General features: G+C 32.1%; 3 protein-coding genes across 4 annotated transcripts; 2 read left to right on the top strand and 1 right to left on the bottom strand.

Moving 5' to 3' along the window:
- Positions 1-2,495: 2,495 nt before the first annotated feature.
- LOC115885451 (synaptic vesicle glycoprotein 2B-like) lies at positions 2,496-10,504 on the bottom strand. Of its 2 annotated transcripts, none has more exons than XM_030904371.1 (10): positions 10,440-10,504; positions 10,210-10,369; positions 9,611-9,823; positions 8,742-8,904; positions 8,018-8,236; positions 6,515-6,764; positions 4,898-5,268; positions 3,739-3,882; positions 3,439-3,684; positions 2,496-3,275 (listed from the first exon to the last, which is right to left on the bottom strand). In XM_030904371.1, the coding sequence occupies exons 2-10, from the start codon at positions 10,268-10,270 to the stop codon at positions 3,095-3,097; spliced, it is 1,848 nt and encodes a 615-aa protein (XP_030760231.1). In that variant the 5' UTR covers positions 10,271-10,369; positions 10,440-10,504; the 3' UTR covers positions 2,496-3,094. The 2 variants fall into 2 exon arrangements, with proteins under 2 accessions (XP_030760231.1, XP_030760230.1); XM_030904370.1 differs by having other exon boundaries at positions 10,198-10,369.
- A 1,210-nt stretch (positions 10,505-11,714) lies between these two features.
- On the top strand, positions 11,715-16,130 carry LOC115885321 (putative ankyrin repeat protein RF_0381). Its single transcript, XM_030904198.1, has 3 exons — positions 11,715-12,233; positions 12,275-13,512; positions 15,216-16,130. The coding sequence occupies exons 1-3, from the start codon at positions 11,715-11,717 to the stop codon at positions 15,697-15,699; spliced, it is 2,241 nt and encodes a 746-aa protein (XP_030760058.1). The 3' UTR covers positions 15,700-16,130.
- A 452-nt stretch (positions 16,131-16,582) lies between these two features.
- On the top strand, positions 16,583-17,996 carry LOC115885357 (dihydrofolate reductase-like). The gene is made up of 4 exons (XM_030904249.1): positions 16,583-16,787; positions 17,240-17,522; positions 17,585-17,694; positions 17,867-17,996. Exons 1-4 carry the CDS (start codon positions 16,693-16,695, stop codon positions 17,937-17,939), a joined length of 561 nt encoding a protein of 186 aa, XP_030760109.1. The 5' UTR covers positions 16,583-16,692; the 3' UTR covers positions 17,940-17,996.
- The last annotated feature ends 32 nt before the right edge of the window (positions 17,997-18,028 follow it).

Consider the following 18,028-nt stretch of genomic DNA (forward strand, 5'->3'; position numbering starts at 1 on the left):
ATGAAGGTAGAGAGAAAGGCGAAACAAGGAGAAAAATTGATGGGGAACAATGTGGAAGAGAAAATGTGGAGTGTATGTATCTTTTCTTGAGTTATAACTCGTCATACAGTCTCAATCTCTATCCCTCTTCCTCCTGTTTTGGTTTTGGAACCATTAGTATACCACTTTATTGAATGGTCTTTAACTGCTGAGCAAGCGTTTCTCTCTTGCCCAATACTACATTGAGGTGTTTCTCAAAGTTGTACATCCTTGGCATCCACAACAAGTAGTTGGAGAAGTAGAATTTCTTTTTTGAGGGTATTCCAAGCTCCTGAGCTGACATTTCCTTGAAGTAATACAGGGTGGTCCGAACTGTACTCCGGAAGTTTCGGCAGCATAGTCTGCAGATAAAAATAAGTAAAAAAGTTCTATAAATGTAGTCCTAAAATTCTTAGTTTTAGAGATACAGGGTGTAGAAGTTTCATTTTTATTTCGATCATCGTGTTTTGACATGAGAAATTTGATTTTGATGTCAATATGACTCCTGTTTGTAAGGGACGTCACCTACATGTGCATTAACTGTTTTGAAGAATAATAAAACTTTTCGACCGTACCTGTAAAAAATTCCGAGTAAAAAAATATACATGTGCGTGACTTTCTACGTAAAAAAATCACTTTTGATAAAAATCGCTACGAGGAACCGTTCTCAAGATATTTAGAATGGAAATAGTCAATACATGTCATTATTGACAAAAAATAAACACGCAGTATTTTTAGTTTTTTTGAAAAAAAAATATTTTTTTTAAATTAATCAAAAATTTTTCGGCGAAAAAATGATGATAAAACAGTTTCTGTTGAACTTTTGGCACAAAAACATTTCAAATTTATTATTTCAGTGTAATAACTATTTAGTCAATATGTTTTTGTTTAATTTATGTCAATGATGACATATATTGATAACTTCGATTCCAAATATCTCGAGAACCATTACTCGTAGCGATTTTTACCAAGAGACTTTTTTTACGTAAAAAAAGTGGTAAAGATATATTTTTTTACTGAGTAGGTTTATACAGGTACGGACGAAAAGTTATTACTCTTCAAACCAGTTAAAATACATGTACGTGGCGCCCTCTACAAGAAGGAGTCATATTGACAACAAAATCAAATTTCTCATGCCAAAAAACTCCCAGACGCCAATTTTCATTCAAATATTGACGTTACTTCAGAAATTATTTAGAAAAAATCGAAATAAAAATGAAACCTCTACGCCCCGTATCTCCGAAACTAAGCATTTTAGTACATACATCTATACGAACTTTTTTACTTATTTTTATCTGCAGAATATGCTGCCTGCAGAATACAGTTCGGACCACCCTGTATAAATAACTAATAAACAAAGGACACGACTGTAAATCGATAGGTCTAAATCATTCCAGGTCATTCGATCAATCAGTCATCCATACCACTACCAGTCAGTAAATAAATAAAAGGCATTTAAAATTATTTTAATTTACATTGTCTGATTTCAAGCATTTCTGTTTGCACTATATCTTTATTTACAAGTATCCAAACAGACTTAATACAAAAGGGTGTGTATTTTGAGCTAATTAGAAATAAATCTGAGAATTATAGACCCGTTCTTGTATCATCCCTTTTCGTTATTCGACGATGAAGGGCTGAAATAACTTCAATTATTCAATAAGACATAAAAAAAGGGTCAAAACATACACTGAATCGGGGATTAAACGCATTATACTCCCTCACAACCCTCGGGAAGCAAAACAATCTGGCTTTTTACGATACTGGCGCCCCCTGGTGGGTGCTAATCGGTCACGTGGGATTCACCCGTCATCTGGGATGGATTTTAGACTCGAAGATATTAGATGGTGTCAAGTAAAATCAATTATTTATTTCATAGATTTCTTATAATATAGATTCGACAATAAAAATGGTATTTTATCGTCGATTGAAAAGATTAATTGATTAATATTACGATTAATAATTAATTTCGGGAGACGAGAATGCAATTTTATTGTCGTGTATAAAACAATATTTTTTCCATAGCGAGTTACCTTTTAAAAAATATTCACAAATTATTATTTCAAGGAATTTATTACGAGTAGAAAAAATATTGTGCTGGGTTGGCGTTGGTTTCAATATAATTTGACAAATAAAGCTGTCTCTTTAGTGTCGATTGCTGATTGAATTGGAGACAGAAATGGCTCAAAACGAAATAAGTAAATTACCAACAGATATTCAGGCTGAGGCGACAAACGCCATATCCAAACTACTTCCATTTAAATCCCGAAAACTTATGAAAAGGGATACAAAAAATTTCAAAAATGGAAGCAATTAATAAACGTGCGAGAAGAAATAGAGTTTTTAACCTATCCTCGCTGTTAAAGTATCATTTAATCTACCCTTCCGGTTAAAGTACTATTTTATCTACTATTTTTGATAGACATAAGGCAATTTTAACAGTTGCTATAAAAAAACATAAATTCTACTGTGAAACTTTATTATTTTTGATATGATTTTCAAATTCGTACAAAGCATTTCTTCGTTTGATTTGTTTTCTGTAAGATCGGTTAAAAAAGCTCGTTGTTTGTGCATATTATACAGGATGAGTCTTAAATAAGTACAAATATCTTTAGGGGTAGTATAGAAACACAAATTTGGTATTTTTTAAAACAAAATGTTTTTTTTTAATTTTTAATATAATAGTAATAAAAAACATAATACCATGATAATATGGTAACATTAGGTAGTAGACTGTCCCTGTAAAAACGTTTGCACTTATTTCAAACTCACCCTGTATACACAAACGAAAAATGTTGTTTATTTATCCTAAAATGATATGCAAAATTCTGAACTCTGAATATCTTAATTTTTCTATGTTTATATCAAATTCACAAAAGTCACCTGTGCAATAAAAAAATTATCACAGACTGCCTTAACTTTAGAGTAACAACTTAAGACAACAATCAACTACAATATTTTAACAAAAAAAAAATGATTTAAACAATGCTGCATGCTGTTTTAAAATATTCTCTGAAGTTTTTAACAACATAATCTTAAAATTGTCTTATAGACATTTAAAAAAATTACGAGGCATTTACAGGAGAACTTTGCTGTTGTCCTGTATTTTTAAGGATAAAAATGCTGCTGTAAAAGTTAGGGCTACTGTAACAACGGCTGGAAATAGTAGAGCTGTGTGAGCTAACGCTGTGTAGATCGGTATAGCGCATAAGGACGCGATGTGATATAAGCTGCGCATTATTCCATGAGCTGTACACCTGAAAATTTTAAAAAAATCATGAAAAAATCATAAAATTCGAAAAATTTACAAGCATGTGCCATCTATGCGAGTTTCATGGAACTAAAAAAAGCAGAAATTTGTAAATAATTCCTCTATACTCTCATAGATGGTGCCATACGTATTTTTAAAAAGGTTTTTACCTTAAATGGCAGGGATATGCTTCGACTACTACCAAAGAGATGGCGCAGAGAGCGCAAACCAGTAGAACTTTCACAATAATTTCAACAGCGGTAAAAATAATGGTGGAATATCCCAAAAAATGGATAAATAATATTTCTCCTCCCACTTGACTGGCCAGCAGCAACAATATAACGATAATCCTGGATCTGGTGGTGAAATCCAGTAGAAATCCGAACAAAAATAGGCCTGGGATCATGAAACCCGACCTAAAATTTTTGTTAATTGAGTTTTTTTCGAAAAATATCCAAGATAGGGCTTACCAGGCTAAAGTTTCATCGTACAGGTCGTCTAAGTAGATGTTATAGTCGAAATCTATGACGCAGTTCGATATTAGGGAAAGAAATGAGTTGTTGGTGAGGTTGCACTTGACAAAATGGTGGTCTGTCAGGTCTGTATCGATGAATCTTAAAAAAAAAGAAAAAGATTATATTAAAACATGAAAAATTGATGCTAAAAAAAATCAAATCAATTTGTTTATTGAACTATAAGTACAGGATCCGGCTGCATGATTATTAGGCTCATCCTATTTTTAATAAAAAACTAATTTTTATTTATAAATAAATAAAAGAAGTGTTTTAAGTCTTTTTTTTAATGTTAAAAATACAATAAATATTCTGAAATCAAAACCAGACTAAATATTTACTATTATTGGTCTGTAGTTACTTTGCTATAAATATCGTAATCTTAAACTAAACAAGGTGTTCAAAATTCTATGCCAGACTTTCTAAAATATAAAATCATTTTTCTTAATTTTTTTTAAATAGAACACCCTGTGTATTATTCTTTTGTTAGATGGACAATTAAAAAATAAATATTTTTCGAATTTAGAGTATTTCAAAAATTTTAACGGTTTCGCAAATATTTGCGTTATTGTTATACAGGGTGTCCAAGAAATAAGTGCAAGTATTTTATAAGGGGTGGTAGATCTCGACAAAAGAAACATATTTTCTCTTTATCGTTTTTCAAATAAGTCCAAAATAACGGAGTTATTTTACTTTGAAAATATCGAAAAAAAATGATTTTTTGCTAAAATTTTGGGAACCACTGGACCTTTTCTGGATATTCTTTCTTGTAAATTTAATCTAATACCTATGTTGCCATTTTATCAAGAAATTATGTTTTTTAACTAAACACTAAAAGAAATTCAAATTTTTTTTTCGCGAAAAAAAACCACAGGCGTTTTTCTGAGGTTGAAATATACTACCAGTTAAAATACTTGCACTTATTTCTGGGACACCCTGTATATACTTTCAATGATAAAATAGACTGATATTGACACAAGACAGTAAGTATCTAGTATATTGAAGATACTAGAGTATTTGCACTTATTTAAGCCTCACCCTGTATAATTCAATAATACTAAAAATTTTCATTGTTCTGAACTTTCTGACAAAAACTAACAAAAAATATATTACTTACCGTGAATTCCTGATAAAAGAATTCTCAAACGTTAACACAGAAGTCTTCACATTGATAAATTCCGAATACTCGACTGTACAGTTCCAAAAATTCACGTGAATCAAGTTCACGTGCGTGAAACTGACGTTGTCAAACCTACAATCCTTAAAATAGACGTTCTCGATGGTGTCTGTAAAGTTTCCAGTAAAATTTTGACCTTCCACGAACTTTTTTTGGCCCAAATACTCCCTTTCACGAAGCTCTTTGATGAGGGTTGAAGAAAACGTTGACATCCCCATATAGATCAACCCTATCAAGAAATGCAACGTTGCCAGTAAGACGGTGGTTCGAAAATGAATGGGTGAAGTGATTTTTTGAAAAGCCTCCCTAAACTGAAAAAAAAAAGAAAAAAATAATTAATAAATTAATTTTTCCTTATACAGGGTGGTCCGAACTGTATTCCAGAAACTCCGGCAGCATATTCTGCAGATAAAAATACGTAAAACAGTTCCTATAAATGTATGTCCTAAAATGCTTAATTTTGGAGATACAGAGGGTGTGGAAGTTTCATTTTTATTTCGATTTTTCCCAAATAATTTCTGAAGTAACGTCAATATTTGGATGAAAATTGGTGTCTGGGAGTTTTTTGATATGAGGAATTTGATTTTGATGTCAATATGATTCCTACTTGTAGAGAGCGCCACCTACATATTTTTTAACTGGTTTAAAGAGTAATAACTTTTTGTCCGTGCCTGTATAAAACTACTGAGTAAAATAATATACATTTACGACGTTTTTTACGTAAAAAAGGTCTCTTGGTAAAAATCCCTACGAGTAATGGTTCTCGAGATATTTGGAATCGAGATTATCAATACCCGTCATCATTGACATAAATTATGTTGACGAAATAATATAGTTATTAGATTGAAATCATAAATTTGAAATGTTTATGTGTCAAAAGTTCAGCAGAAACTATTTGATCATATTTTTTTGCAGAAAATTTATAATTAATTTAAAAAAAAATAAAAATTTCCTAAATTTATTATTTCAGTCAAATAACTAGGTATCTATTATAAATTGACTATTTCCATCCTAAATATCTTGAGAACGGTTGCTCGTAACGATTTTTACCAGGAGACATTTTTTACGTAAAAAGTCACGGAAATGCATATTTATTCACTCAGCAGTTTTATTCAGGTACGGACAAAAAGTTATTACTCTTCAAAGCAGATAAAACACATGTAGGTGCCGCCCCCTACAAATAGGAGTCATATTGACATGAAAATCAAATTTTTCATGTCAAAAAACTCACAGACACCAATTTTCATCCAAATATTGACGTTAGGTACTTCAGAAATTATTTGAGTAAAAATCGAAATAAAAATGAAACTTCTACACCCTGTATCTCCGAAACTAAGCATTTTTGGACATACATTTATACGAACTTTTTTTCTTATTTTTATCTGCAGAATATAAGTTTCTGGAATACAGTTCGGACCACCCTGTATTTGTAGTACCTATATAAGACTTGATTACTTGCTAAATTTCATAATTCTAGGTGAATGGAATATACCCTATAAATTTTGATTCCCTTGAGCGTCGCAAAATACATTTTTTTACAACATAATTTAGACTTACCGAATATAATCCCTGGGAAACAATATTTCTTGTAGGACTGCTTGGCCTATCTCTGTAAGCACTCCTCCCAGGCAGTTCTAGCTCTGTCAAACCGTACTGGGTTTTCGACTGGTTCAATTTGTGGAACCTCTGGTACACAGCCAAGGCCTCCACTTCTCTAGAAGCTTCTAGGAGGTACCTGGGTGATTCTGAAGCCCACATCAAACCCACCAAGCATCCTACAGCGGGTAGAATACTCAACATCAAGAACCTATTAGAAGAAATATGTATTACTAGCGTGTACCCGCGACTTCGTTCGCGTCGAATTAATCATATGTAATGGTGATGATAAAGCAAAGCAAGAATTTCCATTAACATACAAACTGGATAAAATTTTCTCACATTTATGTCAGCATGAAAAAAAAACAATATGGCGATATTATTATAAAACTTGGTAATATTTGAGGGGTAGTTTCATCTCGTTGGAATTTGACTTTCGAAAAATCCGTTTGCCAAAATAAGCTTTTTATGTCAAGCAGTTTAAGCGGAATCGTGGTTAATCAATTACCCAAATTTTTGGAACACCCTGTATGGTTTTTTAAAAAAAATTCAAAATATGTAAAAAACAAAATAAATTATGCGTATCCAAGCGTTTTCCCGAAAGACTAACGGTTTTTTAAATAACAAATATGGTAATATTTGAGGGGCGTTTTCACCCTCTTGGAATTTGAGATTCGAGAAACCCCTCCTTATCGAACCTCTACACCCCACAGTCAATCCGTTTGCCAAAAATCAGCTTTAAACGTCAAGCAGTTTAAGCAGAATCGTGATTAATCAATGGTCATATTTTATGAAACACCCTGTATAATTTTTTAAAATCTTAAAATATGTAAAACAACAAAATAAAATATACGTGTTTAAGAGTTTTTGCGAAAAACTCACCGGTTTTTAAATAAAAAATATTCTAATATTTGAGGGGTGGTTTCACCCCCTTAGAATTCGACTTTGGAAGAATCCCTTTTTATCGAACCACTACACCCTAAAGTCAATCCGTTTTTCAAAAATCAGCTTTTTACGTCAAGCGCTTTCAGCAGGATCGTGATTAATCAATGACCAGATTTTTCGAAACACCCTGTATACATTTTTAAAAAATCTTAAAATATGTAAAAATACAAAATAAAATATACGTGTTTAAGCGTTTTTTCGGAAACTTGACCGTTTTTTAAATAAAAAATATTGTAATATTTGAGGGGTGGTTTCACCCCCTTGGAACTGAAATTTTGAAAAATCCCTTCTTATCGAACCTCTACACCCTAGAATTAACCTGTATGCCAAAATTGAGTTTTTACGTTGAGTGGTTTGAGCAGGATCGTGAGTAATCAGTGAGACAGTCACTTAAGGATTTTATATATTAGTATAGATTTGATTTTAGTAATAACAATTATGTGTTTTAGTAAAAATTAAAATTATTATATGTTTATTAAGCGTTTGTGAGAATTTTTTGACGCCCCCTTGAGTGCTTACCTGTGCCATGAACTCCAGTGTTCTTTGTTGTCCCTGACAATGTCAGCACCTAGAGTAGGCATAGTGACGTGAAATAGAATAGCTGTGAATACAGCTCCTACAGGCCACATAGAATGCATCACTCCGATGTATCTAGATCTAGAAGATCTCGAACAAGCCTCGGCCATGTAGCTAAACACCAAAGGAAACGCACCAGCAATCCCTAGCCCTGAACAAAACCTACAAATAATTTTGTTCCACACTGTAAATTTTCGGTATGTCCTTGAATTGTTCAAATAAAAAAAAAACAGATAAAGAATGTCCATCGTTCAGCGTTACGTCATATATTGTCGAACTCTCTCGATCACTTGCCAACCAAATGAAAGAGATCGGTGACGCTATTACGGCATTTCGTAAATTACTGCATATTCTTTTTAGTGATTGTAATTGTCATTTGATTTGGGGTTATAATTTTGGGATAAATATGAGTAATATCGATGAACATTTTTTGACAATGACAAAATCATATTTTTGCTGGTATTTTAATTGTAGATTTCTCTGGATCCTATTATCACATTTTAGTATTTTGAATGTATCTATAAAGATTTTTGCAAATAACATTTAAATGCTTATTCGAAATAAAACGAAATTCTAATACAACTTTTGCATAAAATCATCTGATGGAGAGACAATATTTGATCTTTTTTTTTCAAAATTTTCATAGATACAGTAGATATGTACTTACCTAGCGGTCATAAAAGTTCCATAAGTTGGCATCACTGATGCCACAGCGGAAAATAGTGAAGTGACAGTGAGAGCAAGTAGAAGGGCTCTTCTGCGACCTATGTAGTCCCCTAGGATTCCCCAAATAAGCGACCCACAGGCCATAGCGAGCAATGTGATAGAGACTATAAAAAACAGAAATAAATTAAATAAGTTCATTAGGAATCATGAATATCCATAATCCTATAGTACAGCCGTATACAGTACGTCTGTCCGTTCTGTAGCTACGGGGTATCCGTGAGAGGGGAAACGATATTCTCTCCATGTTTTTCGTAAAAAAATAGACGACGCGTCCCATCAATAAAAATTCGACAAATTTCCAAGTAGCCAATAAAATGAGTGGGCGGAGCGATTTGCGGTGACGTACTCGTCAAGTCGACGTATAAAATATATTGCTGTTTATTTAAATGTTTTTTGTCCGCATTCCTTTCATAGACATAGATCCAGCAGACGTACTGTAGTAGATTTTTCAATAAAATGGCAATCAAGATGGCTGGTGTCGCCATGGCAATTTGCTAGTGACAGTTAGTAGCTATTTTCAAAATCGAAAATAGTTTATGGACTTTATTTAAATTTATAACAGTTTACTTTTATTTAATCTACCTACAGTAGTTTAATAAGTAAGTATTTATTATTTTATTATTATAAAAATATAACTTCGGTATGGATCTTAGTTTTGACGCACCCTGTACATTTCAAAATAATTTTAAATTATGCACATTGCCTTCCCACATATACCCATAAAATATTTTGTTTCTACATCTTTTCGTTTTCGTATAATCAACCGAGGCGAATGAGGTGTGCCACCCTGTATAATATCATGATAGTTACCTAGCCATTCTTTTTTGTGCTCTTCAATACAAAGATGTAGCTCGGCAGCAGGGAGAATAAAATTCAGCATGCTCAGTTCGGAGCATTCTGAGGCTAGAGCTAGACCCAGTACTATGGAGAGAACCACCTGGGCTTTGCCCATGGCAGCCTGCGATAAGGCATCCTCGTGGAAGCCCACCAAAGCTTCCCCTGATGGTACTGAACCAGTGGGTGCTGAAAAAATATAAGAGTTACTAGAAGATATTCATATCGTTGCCGTTTACACAAAAAGTCGTACTAACAATAATTTTAACCTTATGCTGTAGCAGACAAAATAAATGGCTTGTCTAAAATGAATGTAGAACGTATATGTGAATATATATTTTTTAATTTAATCCACCCTGTATATCTTACCGCAATGGTGAGAGTCGGAATAATTCAAACACCCTGTTTATGAAAAAATTACACTCATTTATTAGGTGTTCAATTTTAAAAGAATATTTATTTTACAATAAGGAGAGTTTAAGAGAATGTTTTGAATCATTAAAATCGCTAAAATAAACTTGAACACTCTGTATATATTATAATTTATAAAACTATTTCCTTACTTCTGGGCTCACCAGATCTGTTGTTCGAAACTTGGTCTAAAGGCGGTACCAAACATGCCGATTCTTCACACATTTTCGTATTTTTTTTAATCTTTCTTTACTGTAACATTTTTTTATAGTAATATTCTTCTTTTTTTTCAAACCATTTTTTCTTATATTCTTAAGTAACTCGCTATAAAAAAAAAGATTCATTTGTCAAAAAAATGCATTTCTAAATTAGACAATTTATTAATATAACTTACCTAGGTTTTTTAAAATGTGACAATCAGCAATATTCCTACATCAGATACAGAGTATTCAAGCCATGACAGCTGAGTATTGATTTTACCGTGCCTCTTATTTAATCAATATGTGTATGTATGCCCTAAGGCCCTGGTTACATTTAACGTTTTGCCTTACGTTTTGCATGACAGAAAAATACATTTTCAATTTTTCTCAAAAAACTACATTTTCATGTTTTTCTTAATTTTCTCTAAAACGATATGGAAATTTGGAAATGTATAAACGGAATCAACTATTTTAGAACAAGCAAAAACTTTTGTAAAGAATACATTTTTCTCAAAATGTCAATAATAAAAAAGTTTTTCCTCTTGTAAAGACAATCTGGGGACATACTGTATAAATAACCAAATTATAATACACAATGTGATACAATGTTCCATATCTTATTTTTTAAGATTCTCACTTCAAAATATACAGGATAATTCAAACATATTTTACGCTAAAATTGTTTTTATGGAAATTTAAAACCTACAATTTTAGGGTATAAATATATTTGAATCACCCTGTAGGTCGATGAAAATATTTTAACATGTGCGTTTTGTTATCGCATGCCCACATATTTTAGAAAAGAAAACATGGAGCTTATTCGGATTTTTTTATGGGCTACCCTGTATTTTCTATTTGAAATAATTTTGTGCGTATCGAAAGTGGCCCACCCCTATAACTTATTTATTTTTTTCAGATAAAGAAACGAGATTGGGTATGTCAGTAAAATGCTTAAAAGATGTCCAAATCGTTTTTTTAATCATATCTCAATTTTTTCAAATGGAACAAGGGTGGCTTATTAGCATGCTTGGAAAAAGCATTTTTTTACGAATAATTTGGTATTACACACTCGGTATTTCGAGTCAAATTGTTTTTTTTTTATATTTCATTCTATTCAGAGTGTCATTTTCTATCGAATAAAGTAGACCAAAATCAATTGAATACGTCAATTAATCCTAATTTATGTCACATACATAAATCTCGTTTTTTATCTCAAAAAAAAATAAAAAGTTATAGGTGTGAGTTACTTTTGAGATGCACCCGGTATATCATTAATAATATCCTCCAAACATGTTCTAATATTATTTCTAAGGTGGATAATGACTTATTTTCCTTTAGTCAAGTAAAAAATAACAGATATGGCAACATTGCAAATAGCATATTAAGCAATATCAGTGAATCATGTTTTTAAGTACGCTTATACGCGTTTGTTACATTCTCGTGTTGTTTTTCGATATAAAATAATAAAAATGTCTCCAAAAACGGAATCCGATGAATTAAAAAAGCGCGTTCTTGATTTTTTGTGTGACGACATCAAAAAATTCTTCTTTATCGACTGCTCAAGTTCCAAATTAAGCAGGAAGGAAATATTTGGTGTTATTCAAGGTCTCCAACAAGATGAAAGTGCGGATGACTCAGCCAAAACATTGAGAAACTACCAGGGATCAAAAAATCAAGCATATTACACATGGAATCGTGAAGATTTAGAAGATATAATATCGAATTCTCCTAATTTGGTCGTGTTGGAGTTACCAGAAGAAGAAAATATTGATAAAGATCAAGTAAAGAAGATTTTAGATCTCGTAGAGAGACGTTTGTGGAAAAAAGTGGTGCTGATTTCCAAGAAAAAAGATATTTTTGATGATTTAGTTTATTGGTATCATAAAGCAGGTGTGCTGAAACTTAATAAAGAATCTGTTCTTCAAGACCTTTTTCCTATTCATAACATAGTTGTTAAAGATTCCTCGGCAGATACTATAACAGATTTGGTTCATAAAGGTGCAGATATTAATGTACAAGATGAAAATAAAGACACACCTTACATCTGGCAGTTGAAAATGGAGCTACACACTTAGTGCATCTTTTGTTAAGTCTTGGAGCAGATGTTAACATCGGAAACATCCAAAATCGAACTGTTTTGCAAGTGGCTTTGGAAAAAAGCTTTATTGACATAGCTAATATTCTTTTAACCGAGAATATAGACGTACATTTAAAAGATGATAATGGATGTACTGCTTTACATTTGGCAGCGAGGCTTGGAGATGTTGACATTATGAAAAAAATTGTTGAAAAAGGAGCTGAAGTGAATATCGAGGATGATTTTGATTGTACTCCATTGATATATGCTTGTGAAGGTGGAAAAGAAGCAGTAAAGTATTTATTACCTCTGATAAAGGACGTAGATATCCAGAAAACATTATTGCACTCAGTTAAAACTGACAACGGTGATGTCATAGATATTCTAGTACATTCTGGTGCTGACGTCAACTTCCAGGATGCTGATGGATTTACTCCATTATTTACTGCAGCTTCCTATGGGAATTTAAGCACAGTAAATGCTCTATTAAACCATGGAGCTGATCCAAATAAAACAACTACTTACTGTGGGACTCCTTTACACAGCGCAGTTTCAAAAAGACATAATGAAGTAGTCAAAAAACTACTAAAAGCTGGTTCTGGAGTCGATGCAATATTTGAAGGCAAGAATATCATTCATATAGCTGCTGAACAAGCTGACAAAGATATCTTGCTTGCTTTACTAGAAAATAATGCAGATGCATTGAGTAAAGACAAAGAGGGTAATACTGCATTACATTATGCCATTTTGAACGATTGTACTGACGTTATTGATGTTCTTATCGCTCAAGGGATAGATATAAACGCCAAAAATGACCAGTTTCATACAGTCTTGTATTCTGCATGTCGCTACGACATTCCAGACGTAGTTAAACGTCTGATATCCCACAACGCCGATGTTAGTATCAAAGAAAACTGCTTAGGATGGTCTCCTTTGCATAGGGCTTGTGAAGAAGGTAACTTGGATGTAGTAAGAGTTTTGCTTGATGCCGGAGCGAATGTCAGTGACGTTACGAAGTTCAAGGACACTCCCTTACACCGTGCTGTAGGTAAAGGTCATGAGGGGATTGTTGAGGAATTGGTAAGGAGAGGTGGTGACGTCACAGCGGTTAATGGTAGAGGTGAAAGTGTGTTAGATATAGCCCGAAAACGGCAATCAAAGGAAATATTAGAACTCCTTGGTAAAGAATCCTGATGACTGTTAAATTTAGCTCATGTAATATTATGATCTTAGTTACTATTTTTTTATTAATTATTAAATAAAAATTTGTGAATTATTTATTGTGTTTAATTTGTCATTTCTAATAATATTTGTTTTATTTTGATATGGTATGCATATCATTCGTTATCTGCTAAATTTTAAGCAAACAAAATCAAATAAATAGTTATACCTATTACCTACTTTTACATTACTGTATTTTTAAGTTGTTATTGAACTTGTAAATGATAAATGAAATATAGTTAAAAAAAAACCGAAAATTGCTTTATTCAAGTATAACAAGGACTTAAGAATACTTAAAAATGGAACAAAACTGTTTGAATTGATGACAAAAATCCGGGATGTTTTTTTAAATAGATAGGGAAAATATGACTTGGATCCAGGTCCCTGCGGTGGCAAAATCACCAGGCCTCTGCAGTGGCAAAATCACCAGGTCCCTGCTGCGGTGGGAAAGTCACTATAGGTCTCCGCAGTGGGAAAATCACAAATAGCCAAAATTTGTTTTTTCCGAAATATCTAGAAAGCATGTATAACTATGATTTTTTTAAATGTGCGTTATTATCACATCCATATTTTGCAAAAAAATATATTCAAGAAAGAAACTTGATATAGAGTTTCGTGATACCGGGTCACCCTGTATATTTAACTGTATTTCGTAATTGAAATACGTGTGAATCTTATAATTATTATTATCTCCGTCTATTTCTTTTTTTTTTCTAATGTTGATTATTAGTAATTTTCGCTAATCAAGTAAAGGATAATGGTATTGGAACATTACACCTTACAAGTATCCTTTTATATTTAGGTATTTATCTATGAAGTACCCTAACTAACTAGCTACCTAAATGTGTCATGTTTTCTATATAAGTAATGCATTTTTGGTTTATCCATTTAATAGTTGCCCGAAGTTGCACATTTATTCATATTATTTGTTACATTTTCATGTTAAAAAATGTCTTCAAAAACGGAATCTAAAGAATTAGAAAAGCGTGTTCTTGAGTTTTGTGTAACCAGACTCAAAAAATTCTTGTTTATCGACTGTTCAAATTCCGGGTTAAACGGAAACGAAATATTTGGTGTTATTCAAGGGCTTAAACTTCTTAAAGTAGAAAAAGTGCAAAAACTCAGCCAAGAGACGAAAGATAGAGCTACCACAGGGGAAACTACTTGGGAAGAGAAAATCAAGCATATTATAAATGGAATCATGAAAATTTAGAAGAAATAATGTCAAAATCTCCTAATTTGTTGTTGTTGGAGTTACCAGAGGAGGAAGATATTGATAGAGATCGAGTAAAGAACATTTTAGATCTTGTAGATAGATATTTGTTAAAAAAAAAATATACTGGTTTCGAAGAAGAAAGATTTTTTTGAAGATTTATTTTATTGGTACCATAAAGCAGGTATGCTGAAACTTAAAAAACCTCAGCCAGCTTTTTCCCCATTCACAATATTGTTGTTGGTTCCTTAACAGATATTATCACAGATTTGGTTCGTAAAGGTGCAGATATTAATCAACAAAATGGAAATAAAGATACACCTTTACATCTGGCAGTTGAAAATGGTCGTATTGACTTAGTGTGTCATTTGTTAAGTCTTGGTGCAGATGTAAATCTAAGAAACAAAGAAAATAAAACTGTTTTGCATGTTGCTTTGAAGAAAAACTTTCTTGACATAGCTCATATTATTTAAAAAAAAACGTAGACGTAAATTTAAAAGATAATGAAGGATATGCTGCTCTACATTTGGCAGCAGGGCTTGGAAATATTGACATTATGATACAGCTGTACCACATTCCAAACATAGTTAGATGTTTGATATCCCATAAGGCAGATGTCAATATCAAAGATAACCATCATTGGACTCCTTTGCATATGGCTTGTAAAAATGGTGAATTCGATATAGTGAGAGCCTTACTCGATGCCGGAGCCAGTGTCAATGACGTCACGAAGTCCAAGCACACTCCCTTACATTTCGCGGTAATTTTTAGTAGTGATAATAAGGAAATTATTAAGGAATTGATAAGGCGAGGCGCTGACGTCACAGCCGTTAATAGTGATGGTAAAACTCCATTAGATTTAGCCCAAAGAGAACAGTCAAAGCAGGAAATAATAGAACTTCTTAGCAAAAAAAAACTGATGAACATTAAATTTAGCTCATGATTATACAGTACGTTTATCCTTTCTGTAGCTAAGGGGCATCCGTAAGGGGGGAAATGATATTCTCTCGATGTTTCTCGTAAAAAATTGGACGACGCGTCCCAACAATGAAAATTCGATAAATTTGCAAGTAGCCAATGAAATGATGTGGACGGAGTGTTTTGCGGTGACAAGTACTCGTCAAGTCCACGTGGAAATGTTTTTTTCCGCATACCTTTCATAGATACAGATCCAGTAGACACAGATCCGTACTTTACATATTATTTTATGACATTAAACAACAAACAAATAACAAATTTATTAATTAGTAAATAAGAGAATTTTGCTTATTGTATTTGATGTGTCATTCTAATATTTTTTTTTATTTTGAGAAAATATGCTTGTATATCAGTCAATGTATTTCTAAGTTATTCTTAAATTTATATATATTTGAAATAAATGCAAAAAATTATAGGTATTCTGTTTTATTTAAAAAAAAAAGAAATTAAACCCAATTTTGGTATAAAAAGTACTGAACAAAACTGAGATATGATATGTCATTCTACTCAGAGTGTCATTTTCTATCGAATAAACATACCGAGGGTGTCATTTAAAAATCAAAAGTTGTAGTTTTTTTTTCGATGAAACAGGAAGTGACCGAAAACAACTGAATACGTCAATAAATCCTAATTTATGTCATATACTAACATACCAAATCTCGTTTTTTTATCTGAAAAAATAAAAAAGTTATAGGAGTGAGCCACTTTTGAGACGCTCCCGGTAGATCTTTTTTTTTCGCAACACTCTCTGTCTCACCCTGTATATATTAATTGATTTATTTTCTTTTTAATTGCTACTTAAAACCGAACATTGATTGCTATCGCTTACAAAATATCATCGATTATGAAACTATAAATATATACTTTAGTAACAAAACTTTTATAATCTCATAAGTAGGTACGATGCTTTTATTTTAAACTAATGCTAGCTCAGTTAGATAGTTAGTATTTAGTGACAATGAGTAGCAAAAATACGGTCAAACTTAATTTAATATCAGCTGCCTGTGAAAACCTAGGTATTGGAAAGAATGGAGATTTACCATGGAAGCTTGAGTAAGAATTTGCCATTGTTTGTAAACGCTTTCACTATTATTATTATATAATTAAATGCAGTGAAGGTTACGCGCATTTATTTACACTGAGATGCAAGGAAAACGCAACGGAATTTTTTTTCGCCAAGTTTGCAGTGTTATATACAGGGTGGTCCAAATTGTATTCCGGAAACTTCGGCAGCATATTCTGCAGATAGAAATAAGTAAAAAAGTTCGTATAAATGTATGTCCTAAAATGCTAATGTGCCGGATGCAAAACATCGGGTATTTACTCAAATTTCAATATTCGTTAAATATTCAAATTTCAATATTCATTAAAAATGGATTGAAGTTAACAGAGAAAATTGTTAGGACTTCATGTAATTTTAGTTGCATATCTATATCTCGTGACGCACCATCATAAATTGAATTAAAAAAACATTCTTTTCTAAATGCATTTATAATTATTTTTAGGAAAGAATATGCCTACTTCGAGCGAATGACAACAGAAACCGAAGACAAAAACAAAAGAAATGTCATGATTATGGGTAGAAAAACGTGGGAAAGTTTTGTAGAATATCCCACTTCTGATAGAATATGCCTTGTTTTATCTAGAAGTAAACTGGATGTAGGGTCTGTTAGACATGTCCATGTTTACCATAGCTTTGATGAAGCTATTAACGCTTTGGAGCAAGATGAATTTTTCAAAAATAAATTTGAGACCGTTTGGGTCATAGGAGGAACGAGTATTTACAAAGTACTGTCAAAAAATATGTTTGAATTTAGCATTTTAAGGAATTTTTTAAATGTTTCTTTCAGAAAGGATTAGAATCGGACAGATTTCATCGACTATATTTAACGAGAATTCATAAAAACTACGATTGTGACACATTTTTCCCGAATTTGCCATCAAATCTTGTCGAAGTTAGGTAAAAAATACATATAATAACAGATAATACTTGTAAATACTCATTTGGATTAAAGTTATAAGATATAATTACATTACTGATAAGTTTTTATTATTTTTATTAATGTTATCTTATCAAATAACGTGTTCATTTGTACATTGCACTTTTAGATTATGTTTTTATGCTATTTTAGAGATCCACAGGTACCAGAAGATATTCAAGAGGAACATGGTATTCAGTATAAGTTTCATATATATGAAAAATAGATTCTTATTCCACAGTCTAATTTATTTTATCATTAAACGTTATATGCACAGAAGCAATATTTTTTTATTCAATTAAAAATCCTATTAGT

The sequence above is a fragment of the Sitophilus oryzae genome, unplaced genomic scaffold (genome assembly GCF_002938485.1).
Source record: "Sitophilus oryzae breed Bouriz unplaced genomic scaffold, Soryzae_2.0 scaffold_381_pilon_pilon, whole genome shotgun sequence".
Classification (NCBI taxonomy): domain Eukaryota; kingdom Metazoa; phylum Arthropoda; class Insecta; order Coleoptera; family Curculionidae; genus Sitophilus; species Sitophilus oryzae.